This window comes from Macrobrachium rosenbergii, chromosome 9, assembly GCF_040412425.1.
Source record: "Macrobrachium rosenbergii isolate ZJJX-2024 chromosome 9, ASM4041242v1, whole genome shotgun sequence".
Lineage (NCBI taxonomy): Eukaryota > Metazoa > Arthropoda > Malacostraca > Decapoda > Palaemonidae > Macrobrachium > Macrobrachium rosenbergii.
In genome coordinates this window covers 43,523,239-43,535,738 of record NC_089749.1, presented here as the reverse complement: position 1 = coordinate 43,535,738, position 12,500 = coordinate 43,523,239, and the positions used below count along the sequence as shown (strand labels likewise).

The 12,500-nt window shown below is 37.3% G+C and overlaps 1 protein-coding gene across 1 annotated transcript in view; it reads left to right on the top strand.

Moving 5' to 3' along the window:
- Positions 1–12,500, top strand: part of GABA-B-R3 (gamma-aminobutyric acid type B receptor subunit 3) — a 336,872-nt gene that overhangs the window by 97,981 nt on the left and 226,391 nt on the right. Inside the window, 1 exon segment of the mRNA XM_067108995.1 lies at positions 8,089–8,259. Coding sequence (XP_066965096.1) covers positions 8,089–8,259 — 171 coding nt within the window.

The window sequence follows — 12,500 nt, the reverse complement described above, 5'->3', positions numbered from 1 at the left end:
CCCTAGAAATTAGATTCAAGTTTGAACATTGCCTTTTAAATCTGGGCTCAAGTTTCACCTCATTTCCTGGAGGAGAAGCCGAGGTCGTTGTTCCGATGGGAGCGCTTTCATTTCCTTTCCTCATTCTGTCGGTCGGTCTTTTTCGCTTCTTGTTCTCTCTTCCGTCTTCTTAGTTTCTCCCACTTTATTCTATTGTATTTTGTTCCTTTATTTTCCTGCATTTTGTTCCTCTCTTTTCTCAGTAATGTAGAAACTTATAGCGCTATTATAAATATAATTTCCTATGCTTGCTTTAGTTTTTTCCCAATAACTATTTAATCAATCTTGGGGAAAAAATTCACGTTAATAATTACTGACCTCCACCATCTCTCCCACTTATACACTTCCTCCCCTACTGGTTCAGTTAGCTGTAAGCTTTTAGCCTGGGCTGCCGCTTAAAGCATAATTAAATAATGTTGATTCGAGCGTAATACACTTCCTCTACCACTAAAAAATCCCTCCTTTTCCCTCTTGGCATATCTCCATCCACACCAGCGCTCACTGCTATATCTGAAGGACATCAAAAGATCTGAAGTAATTTGCAGTCCTGCAATCCTACAATTTTCGTTTCCGTTTAAGTAAAAAAAAGAACAGCTGGTCGTGAGGGTGGCAGCAAGACTCCGTTCTGGACAAGGCTGCTCAGTCTGAAAACAAATGAATCTTTCTGCGCCCAGGTTTAGAGAAAGATCTGTGTACATGATGTCAGATGAAACCGACTGTAGTCATTTCATTTTTATTTTTACTCTGTGAAAATCAACATGTTACTTATCATTTACCTTGCCTTTATTTGTCAGTTGAGTTTTACGGAATGCCATTCTTGAAGAAAGGTTATTCTTTCACATCCTTGGGTGTCTGCTGAATGTCTCAAGAACGGTTAAACGGAATTTCATAGAACTTGTAAAATTTATTTATTTGGTCACCTCTCGAGACAGTTAATTAACTTTAAAGTTGAAGATTTGATGCTCTTGAAACTATCTAAGCTCTGAGATGATTCAAAATTTAACCTTCTTGAGGTCATATAATATTATGTATGACAATTTTCACTGCATTGTGTCCTCAATTCTTGAATTGTTGTGGTAACATCTAAAAATACGGGTTTCCGGTGGTTTGAAGGTCTCTTAACCGGCTATATACTTGAGTGGCTTTGACGGGTGCTGAGTTAAAGGGGTAACACTTTTTTGTTAAATGCAGTGACGGAAATTAATTAACTGAGCAGACCCACATAACCCTTTTCATGACCACTAAAACTTTGTTTCAGTGGACCCTATCGGAAATGATTTTGTGGTAGAAAATGGTAGTCCATTAAATCGAATTAGTGCATATTCAAGCGAGGTCATATTTTATTCTTTAGTAGATTACCCTGTTTTATATCTTTTGTGTTGATTTTTAATCAAACTTTATTTCAGGCAGTGTTCTGTTGCTAGTGCAAATGAAGAATACAGAATTAAACGAAAATCTTTTTACATTGCATTTTTGTATCGCAATAAGAGTTTAAATTTCTATTGAGTTTTCAGGCTGGGCTGTAATTAAATAACATAATGTAATAAGTCAATGATATATATACAGTATATATATATATATATATATATATATATATATATATATATATATATATATATATATATATATATATATATATTTATATATTTATACGTCCCTGGGGAAATGCTTATCATGAGCCAGTTATAGACTCTAAATGAATGATTTCTTTACTTACCCCGATATTCGTATAAAATCTGACTGCTGTTGATTCAGGGAATTGTAAAACAAAACAAGGAAAAAGGGTGGAATTTTAACTGAGCTGAGGGCTCTACTCACAATGGAGTTATAAGTAAACATGTTAGGGTATAAGTTTAAGATTACGTGTATTTACATGAAATGAACTATCAGAAGATGAAATGGGCTAATCAGGCAGGCAAGGCCTGAGAGGTTAATTATAACTGGGAACACTTGAAGGTTTATCCGTCGGTGTGACGATGCTGATACAAGGCACAGTCAAGAGAGATTTCCGTGGCTAACAAACCCTCTGTAAACAGAGAGATTTATGAATTAAAAGCTAGTAAGGACATAGTAATATATGCAAAGGACAAGGCGAGCAGAGAGGGTGCCAAAGAAGCCTTGAACACACGATTTTATGTAATTATTTAAACAGGCATTTACGTAACACTACCCTTACAAGGCAAGGTTGATATGGAAATACTTTACCTTGTAGAAGAGGTGGCTTCAGTGAGGGTAATGGCAGCGGAGGAGGGCTGAAGGCTTCACTGGTAAGAATACCAAGGGTCCCTACAAGATAGGACCATGTGGTAGGGCATGGCTCTCTGAAGGAGGCGGGAACAGAAGGGGGAGATGTGTCTCGCTCGCGTCCAGCTATGTCTCTCACTCTTGCTCCTTCGGTGAGGCCCTTATATGACTTCGGTCAGGGGTCAGGAGGTCATCCACAGGTAGATGGGGTTGGTGTCGTTTCCATATGTGTGTGCATCATTTATGACTCAAGATCCAGGTGTTCATGACAGATGTCCTCTCTCTTAATCTGCATCGCCGGCTCTATTCTGCCTCCAGCCATACTTAATCTCCTCACAACATTGTGTCTGTAAACAAAGGACTCCTCATCATCACATGTTCAAGAAGAGAAAGTTGAAGGGATATAAAGAGTGCGGTTAACGGATTAAGGGAGGGGCCAATATTCCTTTCGCCCCTCCTTGTCAGGCAGTGCCAAAATGCACTTTTTTATTTTCCAGCTTTAAATTAAGCGTTTGGTGGCTGGGATGCTTGGGAAGATATAGTAATACATATATATGACTGTGAAATATTTTCTGTTAAAATAGAATTCCATCAAATATAAGGAGCCCAGAAAAACGCCAAAATGTGGAAAATAAAGGATATATTTCAGAGACCAAACTGTCTCTCTCCTCAGGCAAATAGTGAATGAGAAAAAAGTTACAGAAAAATGGTATTTATACCAGAAGGTCCATAGGTCAGTCGTTACATCACACCAGTTGACAATTTCTCTTTAATCTTCTTAATCGCTGGTTGGTGGAAGATTTTATTTATAATATCTGAATCCCAGGCGCCTCTTGAGAGATTCAATGTATTTCTTTGTTTAATCAAGGCTGATTCCGCCATCTGGCTTTTGAATCGACAATTGCTACTGTAAACTATATGAGACACATTCCAGTTTATTCTGTGGTTATGGTTATTTGTGTGGTTAAAAATAGCTGAGCTATGTTGTCCGTACCTAACTGAACTTTATGCTGTATTAATCTCTGGGGGAATGATTTGCCTGTAAAACCGATATAAGATTGGTCACAGTCGAGGCAAGGGATTTCATAAACTCCTGTGTCATTAGGGACTGGCTTTTGTTAGACGTTAATCAGGGATTGGCTAAGGTATTTGGTTAGGTAAAAACAAAAGGGTAAGAGTTTCCAAGCGTCTGTGTCAACGTCTTAATCATGTCCAGGTGTGGGATTTTTATGTTATTGTTGGGCGTTTCTCTGGTCTTGGTTGGGGGCGGGGGGACGGTACAAAATAGTGTCTGCTTTGTGGATGCTTTCTCAACTAAATGGTCAGGGTACTTTAAAGGTGACAGCTGCATACGGATTAGTTCAATTTCTTTTCCAGAAATCCAGGGAGCAAATCTGTAAGGCTCTTAAGAATAATTTGCTGGCGACGCCAATCTTGATAGAGATGTCATGATATGTATAAAAATGGATGTATGACAGAGAGAAAATTGGTTTTCTGTGTATGGTAAATTTGTATTCTGTCGTGTCTCTAATGATTAAAACGTCAAGAAAAGGAATTTTGTTGTCTGTTTGCCATTCAACTTTAAATTTGATGCTAGACACTAATGCGTTTAATTTTGAAAGAAATTCATTGAAACTGCCCCACTTATTATCCCAAAATGTCTTTAGGTTTTATTGTATTTATTATTACAGTTTCAAAATATTCCATATATAGATTGACTAAGACAGGACTTAAAGGGCTGCCCATGCTGCACCCGAATGTTTGTTTATAGAATGACTCGCCGAATGAAAAGATGTGATTTGATACACATAATTCAGCTAACTTTATTATTTTATATCTAGGGCTAGTGGGAAGTGGTCTGAATAGAGGGCTAATTTTTCCCTCAAAAACTGTAGAACATCCTGTACTGGTACTTTTGTGAATAGGGAATCTACGCCAAAACTGAAAAGTTTTTGTCCATGATGACGATGTTGTAATAACTAGATCCGACAAAGACGGCAAAATCAGCCAACTCCTTAGTGACACTAACAGTCATGACAAAACTCACAAAGATAATCTTCCATTCAGACCTATCATCTAATGTGCAGGAGCTTTTAATTATAAAATTTCTAAGTGGTTATCCGGCCCCCTTTCCCCTTTCTTAGGCATATTTTCTCCCAAGAACATTAAACATTCTGAAGATTTCTGTCACCAGTTCAAAGAAGCACAAATACCACTTCACAACACAAAACCTTTAAGTTTAGATGTAGATTCCCTATTCAAAAAGTACCAGCACAGGACGTTCTACAGTTTTGAGGGAAAAATGAGCCCCTATTCAGATCATTTCCCACTAGGCCTAGATAAAATAATAAAGTTAGTTGAATTATGTGTATCAAATAACATCTTTCCATTCGGCGAGTCATTCTATAAACAAAAATTTGGGTGCAGCATGGGCAACCCTTTAAGTCCTGTCTTAGCCAATCTATGCATAGAATATTTTGAAACTGTAATGATAAATACAATAAAACCTAAATACATACAATGGATGAGATATATAGGTGATATCTTAACATTTTGGGATAATAAGTGGGGCAGTTTCAATGAATTTCTTTCAAAATTAAATGCATTAGTGTCTAGCATCAAATTTAAAGTTGAATGGGAAACAGACAACAAGATTCCTTTTCTTGACGATTTAATCATTAGAGACACGACAGAATACAAATTTACCATATACAGAAAACCAACTTTCTCTCTGTCATACATCCATTTTTATACATATCATGACATCTCTATCAAGATTGGCGTAGCCAGCAAATTATTCTTAAGAGCCTTACGGATTTGCTCCCTGGATTTCCTGGAAAAAGAAATTGAACTAATCCGTAAGCAGCTGTCACCTTTAAAGTACCCTGACAATTTAGTTGAGAAAGCGATCCACAAAGCAGACACTATTTTGTACCGTCCCCTCAAAACCAAGACCAGAGAGACGTCCAACAATAAAATAAAAATCCCACACCTGGACAGGATTAAGACGTTGACACCGACGCTTGGAAACTCTACCCTTTTGTTTTTACCTACCCAAGTACCTTAGCCAATCCCTAATTAACGTCCAACAAAAGCCAGTCCCAAAAGACACAGGAGTTTACGAAATCCCTTGCCTCGATTGTGACCAATCTTTATCGGCTTTACAGGCAAATCACTCCCCCAGAGATTAATACAGCATAAACGTTCAGGTAGGTACGGACAACAGAGCTGAGCAATTTTTAACCACATAAATAACCATAACCACAGAATAAACTGGAATATGTCTCGTATAATTTACAGCAGCAATTGTCGGTTCAAAAGCCAGTTGGTGGAATCAGCCTTGATTAAACAAAGAAATGCAGTGAATCTCTCAAGAGGTGCATGGGATTCAGATATTATGGATAAAATCTTCTCCAACCAGAGATTAAGAAGATTAAAGAGAAATCGTCAACTGGTGTGACGTAACGACTGACCTATGGACCTTCTGGTATAAATACCGCTTTTCTGTAACTTTTTCTCATTTACTATTTGCCTGAGGAGAGAGATGTTTATATACTGTTTATATATATATATATATATATATATATATATATATATATATATATATATATATATATATATATATATATATATATATATATATATATATATATATATATATATATATATATATAATATAAACATACTGATGTGCCTCATGGCATCAGCTAGCTGCGCGTCCCTCATCAAGGGATCATTCCAGTATTAAAACTCGATAGAATTATTCGGTAATTAATATAAAAGAAAAAAGTGCCCCCAATTACAAAGGTTTTCCACATAATAATGGCCTGTCAGCTTTATGGCAGTGATCAGCTTAATTATGCATTTCTCTCTCCCACCCTTTGGGTATCTCTCTCTCTCTCTCTCTCTCTCTCTCTCTCTCTCTCTCTCTCTCTCTCTCTCTCTCTGAGAGATAAGCAATTTTCTTTCCTGAAATATTTCTTATTCGGATGATCATACGGGAACCTAATTACACTGGAGGTTTTTTCTCCCTTTTCTTACCATCACACGAGTCCTCAATCCACTCTGAATATTCGGAAGTCATTTTTAAATCAGAATTTTTCTTTCAAAATCTGTCGAGTCAGAGCACAGTTTTGTAATATAACAGGCGACATGTTATCCTCAACCGTAAGGGACGAGAGATGAAAGCTATATAAAAGTGTTTTCCAGCATATTTATAGCAGATGCCGATGGCACGGTTAACCTAATACTCGAAGATTATTAAAAAAAAAGAAGTGTAAGTCGGAAAACCGGAAGCACGATGAGTCTCGTAGCTCACTGTAGAGGGAAAGTAGTGAATGAAGTAAGCTCTCTTGCCTGTGTGCCATAGATTGTTTGAGTGGTTGCTGTTAGTTTAGTTAACATTTTCATTCCTGTATTCATTGATTAGCTGCCAATATTAACTTTTATTATTGATTTTATTATTTCTTTCATTATTTTTCCGTATCTTCATTGTATGTAATATTATATAATTTTTCACAATCATTTAGTTTTATATATTTTTAGATTTATAAAATGAAATGGTTGAGTATTATTTATTTGTTTTCATCAGTATTGTTTTATATGTAATTTGAGACCGTTGTGGATATAAATATTCACTTAATCAAAATTCAGTGTTATCCTTTGTACATAATTTGAAACTTTTTTGTTTCGTCTTTTCTCTTAAACTCCCAAGCAACTGCACTAGGTAACAGAAATGGTTTGGTCTTTTATTCCGTTTGATATCTTGCTACACTTTCGGGCATCCGGAGGCAAGGACCCTTGATGTTATAAGGACAGCCAGCCAAAATTAGGGATCTTTCCTAGATAGTGACCCGAAGGGTTTTCGGGAGTCGTTATCTGGGACTAATATTTCTTGGGGGTCATTATCTTTATGATATTTACAGTCTTTTGTTTATGTTTTTGAGGTAATCCCAACGGGCTTGTACTAAACACGCCGCAAAGGTGGATACATACCGGGTTAATAAAAACCCTTGGGGGTCACTATCTAAGAAAGATCCAGATTTGGTTTTGATGACCATATTGGGGAGACATTTCAGATTTCCCACCCGTACCGTTTTAAATTCTCCGTCACGACCGATTTTTAAATTTTCATGATATATTAGTCAAGGTATGAATGACTGTGGTTTATTTTTCTACGTAAATATAAGCGTGGAGGATGTTAATGAGTCTTTCAATTGATTTGAATGAAAAAAAATTCTTCAGTTGCATATGTATGTCTGTAACGCTTGCCGTAGCAAAAAGGAAAGTACGCGAATAACAAGGGAGATGACGTCTTCTTTACCGGTTAAAATAGACCTGTATTGTTCTTCATTGGTGGGGTGGGTAGAGTTCTCGACTAACACGCTGTTGGCCCAGCGTTCGACTCTCCGACCGGCCAATGAAGTATTAGAGGAATTTATTTCTGGTGATAGAAATTCATTTCTCGTCATAATGTGGTTCGGATTCCACAATAAGCTGTATGTCCCGTTGCTAGGTAACCAGTTGGTTCTTAGCCACGTAAAATAAATCTAATCCTTCGGGCCAGTCCTAGGAGAGCCGTTAATCAGCTCAGTGTTCTGGTTAAACTAAGATATACTTAACTTGGCCATCCACAACAAGAGAGCAGGATAAAAACTGGGTTTTCTATTTCTTACTTCATTTACCAGATGATTTTCTCTGTCATTTTACTCCCGGTAAAATTCTTATGCTAACTGGCTCTGAAAACAATCTCATTCGTGTAACAAAGTGTTTCATTTTTCTCCTTCTTCCTTTGTGCTCCCACAGGTCTCCTTCGGTTCGGTGTCTCCCGCCCTGAGCGACCGGTCGTCTTTTCCGCGTTTCATCCGCACTGTGGCGCCGGATTCCTCGCACAACGCAGCCAGGCTGGCCTTCTTGACGCACTATTCCTGGAGCACTGTGGCCACCATCTCCGAAAATCACGACATGTACACTTTGGTGAGTACAATATGGTAATAATTTCTAATAATCCACCTATAGCGGAAGTTCAACCTTTCTTCCATTATGTTAAATGTTTCATCGAGCACCGCTGTTCAGGGTGTGCGCACAATTTTGTCGTTGTGTGCAGGATCGCGTGATGGCTCATGTCCCTCTTGCAAACCAACTACGATCACTCTGTGGACTTTGCCACGCATGCCCAGGCAAGACGCAGACTTTCCCCAATTTATCAGACTATCGGCCACTAATTCCATTAGTCATCACTGACAATAGAATGGGTTTAAATGAAGGCTAATTCAGTGTAAAATGGTGCTTTAATCGATGTAATCTGTTGGTTGGAATTTTAATGACTTTATCACGTAATTAATATATTATAGCGTTCACCTCTCTCTCTCTCTCTCTCTCTCTCTCTCTCTCTCTCTCTCTCTCAGGAGACTTCATTTTGGCTGTCTCCTTGGTTGAAAATTCCTGTTATAGATATGTTATATGTACTGTTGTTGTTGTTGTAGATTTAGCTGGCTTTGTGCCATCATCGACTTTTATTATTGGATAGCCCTTAATTCATATGTACATATTGCGTCCATTTGCTATATTTCCTCTGAAGACAGAATGTAGAATTCCCCAAATACTTGTTTTAGGTGAGTCCTGTACACTTCCCTCTTTTAAGAGACAATCATCCGTCGCGTCCTGTGCGGTTAGGTCACATTCGATATTGCTTTCGCCCTCTTTCCTTTCCTTAATTTTAGATTGGGCTTATATTATACGTATATATTATAGTAGCACATTGTATATGATTTCTTATGAACAAAAACCACTTGTCTGTGTGTAACTACGTAATTGGGTTTGTGAGAAAATAGATTCATACACACACACACACACACACACACACACACACATATATATATATATATATATATATATATATATATATATATATATATATATATATATATATATATATATATATATATATATATATATATATATATATATATATATATATATATGTGCGTATGTGCGGTCGCGCGTGCATCTGTGTGTAATGCCGGTTAGCGCAGCGTATTGTTTTTCACCGTAATTTAATTAATCTTTGATATAAAACAACAAGGTACTTGTCGAGATTGATTTTGAAATAGATTAAGACTCGTTAATTTAAAGATAATTGCAAGAAAACTGCTTTGCAAAAACCTCTGTTGTAAAACCCAGTGTGCTTCAGGTCTCCTTTATTGTTTATTGTTTAATTATGAAACTGAAGTAGAGGCGCAAAATGAAAATACGACACACTTCATTAAGACCAGGCCAAGTATATGACTTTTTAATTAAGCGGGTAATCCAGGCATCGGTTATTTGAAGATTTCGCTTTCAGTAATAGAATATTGGCGAGGCCGCTTAAATGTATTATAAAGCCTCTTTATTAATACGTTTCGAATTTTTGATAAGCCTGCTTTTGCGCTCCGTGAATGGATAACCGATAGGAAATAGATTTTGCGACAAATCAATGAAGGTTGAGATATAGACAGTGAAATGAAATCCAATGATGGGACGAGTGAAAAATATTCTGTGAATTCATTGTGTTGACTGGCAAGAAAAAAATTTGACAAAGGTTCTTCAGGAATTTCTGTGTAAAAGCGATCTATTAATCAGTTATTTTACGCGAGGTAAGAGTGTATGATTATTTCGGCTAACTTGACTTCGATCGTTAATGCAGCTGAATGATGTCAACCGATATTTAACCAACTTAAGGCCCGTTTATACATCCTAACTTTATCGACGTTCATGTTATTAAGGTCTTGAGTTGTTAACAACTCAAAGTTAGCCAAGCTTCTCCACTCAAGTGACGTGAATCGACGTCGGTCCAGGTGCTGCCAAACTTTAGGTGACGCACTTCTTGGTTGGTTAGGCCGAGCATCAAGGCCCACAACCAGCCTCTTCCTCTCTTGAACACGTGACCCCTCGCATGACCCGCACCAGGTCACGCTTTGAGGTGAACATTGATGTGGTTACGATGCAAAAAGGCTAGTTAGGTATCGTAACAGGAGAGTAAAGTAAAACAAGAAAGGAAATTATTCTTGGTGCACTGACATAATTGATAAGTTTATGTAAGCTGGCGTTGCAGCTTTACGTATTTGCATCGAAAGTGGGTGGAACTTGCACACTTTTTTTGTCTTTTTTGTTGTGTGGGTGGCATATTTTGATTTCTTTTTGCCAATAATGGCACGAAGTAGCGTTCATGCTGTCTTACGGACGCACTCGTTCTATAGTACTCAGGTATTATTTCGCTCTTGAAGGAGAGTCTTGGATGCATTTAGTAAGGTACTACATTTAATACTATCCATTGGATATGTTTATCGTTCACCCTGAACGTTTCAGTTGGCGGTTGCTAGGTGTCTGTAGAAATGGTCAGGCGTTTCCTGGCCGATTCAGGAGCAAAGGCGTGTGCTGACATAAGGCCAGCTTATTCTAAACCAACTAACGAACCGAATTTTACCCAGTAAGTTTAATCAAGTGCGAAATGGAATAATTGGAGTCTGACCGACCGACAGAGACAGGAGAGTTCATTCATGTTTCAAAAGGCATTTTATTCGTCGCTTGACAAGAAAGAAAGTATATTGGCTTTATAGGATTTTCAGAAAAATGTAATTTTAGTAAAAAACGCAAACAAAGTGCATCGTTTTGTTGGAAATTTACTCTTTCTTATTATGTATGTCGTGCAATGGGAGCTTCAGAAGTTCAAGTGAAAATGCAATGCATTACTACTCTAATACTCTTCTTGCATTTTAATACATTTTTATCTATTTATTAATTTATGAATTTATTTTTTCTACTTGAATAAGTGGGATCTCTTCTTTTTGTATTTCCATTTACCTCCTCTTGCTTCTTCCTAATGAACGCCATAGTCTTCTGAAGCTTGAATTTCAAGTCAGTGGCCCCTGTGGTGGGCTTGTTCCATGTGAATAGGTTTCATCTTCTGAATGGATTAATAATTATTATATGGCGAATAATAAGTAAATATTCTGTAAATGCTAAGAATTAGGCGAGCATTCTCCGGGAATCAAATGAAGCATGGACATATCGCAATCTTTTTGTGGCCTTCAGTTGACGACCAGCAGAGGCAAGGTTGTTGTTCAGTTACGCTGGTGTCTGCACAGGCTCTTGCATGCTTGCGAGCACACTTTAAAGGCAAAGCTAACCATAGGGAATTTATTTCAGCGAATTTAACGCTCATTCAGAAAAACAAAAAAAAAAGGAAATTTCTTTATAAGCCTAACCAAAGAAAAATGTATGTATCTCAGAAAAACAGACGTTCCTTAAAAACCTAAGACAGTATGTACTTTTTTTGATGACTACACCAGCCATCCTAATGCTGGAGAGCCATAAGTGTTCTCCAGCAATCCTGTAATCCAGACCAGTCGGATCGTTTTCCATCGTGAAGAATCTGGAGAAGAGACGATCCCAAGTCCGTTTTCTATTTGTGTTGCCCGGATCAGGTGGCGTCTCCTTCTCCTCCTTCCAGTTCCCTGGAATTCTTTAATGAATGTCTTTCCAGATCTCTGCCTGAGATCTGATTTCTTATTAGCTGTTCTCGTCTTGCTGTGGAGAAAATAAAGCTATATGAACGTCGCATTGGCGGTTTGAGGAGTTTATTTTATAGCTGAAGCTGGGTTTGCTCAATGGGATCTTTTATTTGATCAGTTATAGTTAGTTACTTTACTTCAAGTGAACTGGGGTGAAAGGTATAGCTCTACCGGCTTCCTAGACAAGTGTGCATAAATACATGCATATATATTGAAGGGATTAAGTTCATTAATAGATTTTGCTTTTGGGATCAGGTTTGTTTTGTAGTGCCTTGCCCTTCTCGATTTCCGTACCATAATACAGGGGTTCATTCACAATTAGGAGTTCTTGGCTTTTTCTAGCTGAACAGTGTCCTCCAGTAAATTAGTGTCAACAGTTATACATGAAATACACATACACACCAATATACGAGTATATATATGTATATATATATATATATATATATATATATATATATATATATATATATATATATATATATATATATATATATATATATATATATATATATGACATTTTTATCACACCGTGATTTATATACGATCATGAAGCTAAGTACAATTTCCCCGCTCTCGACGGGTAAATAAAGTACACCAGACTCGGCGTTAACTTATACCTCTCTTGATAGCTCAGTGGATAGCGTCGACTGGATTCGCTGGATGCGC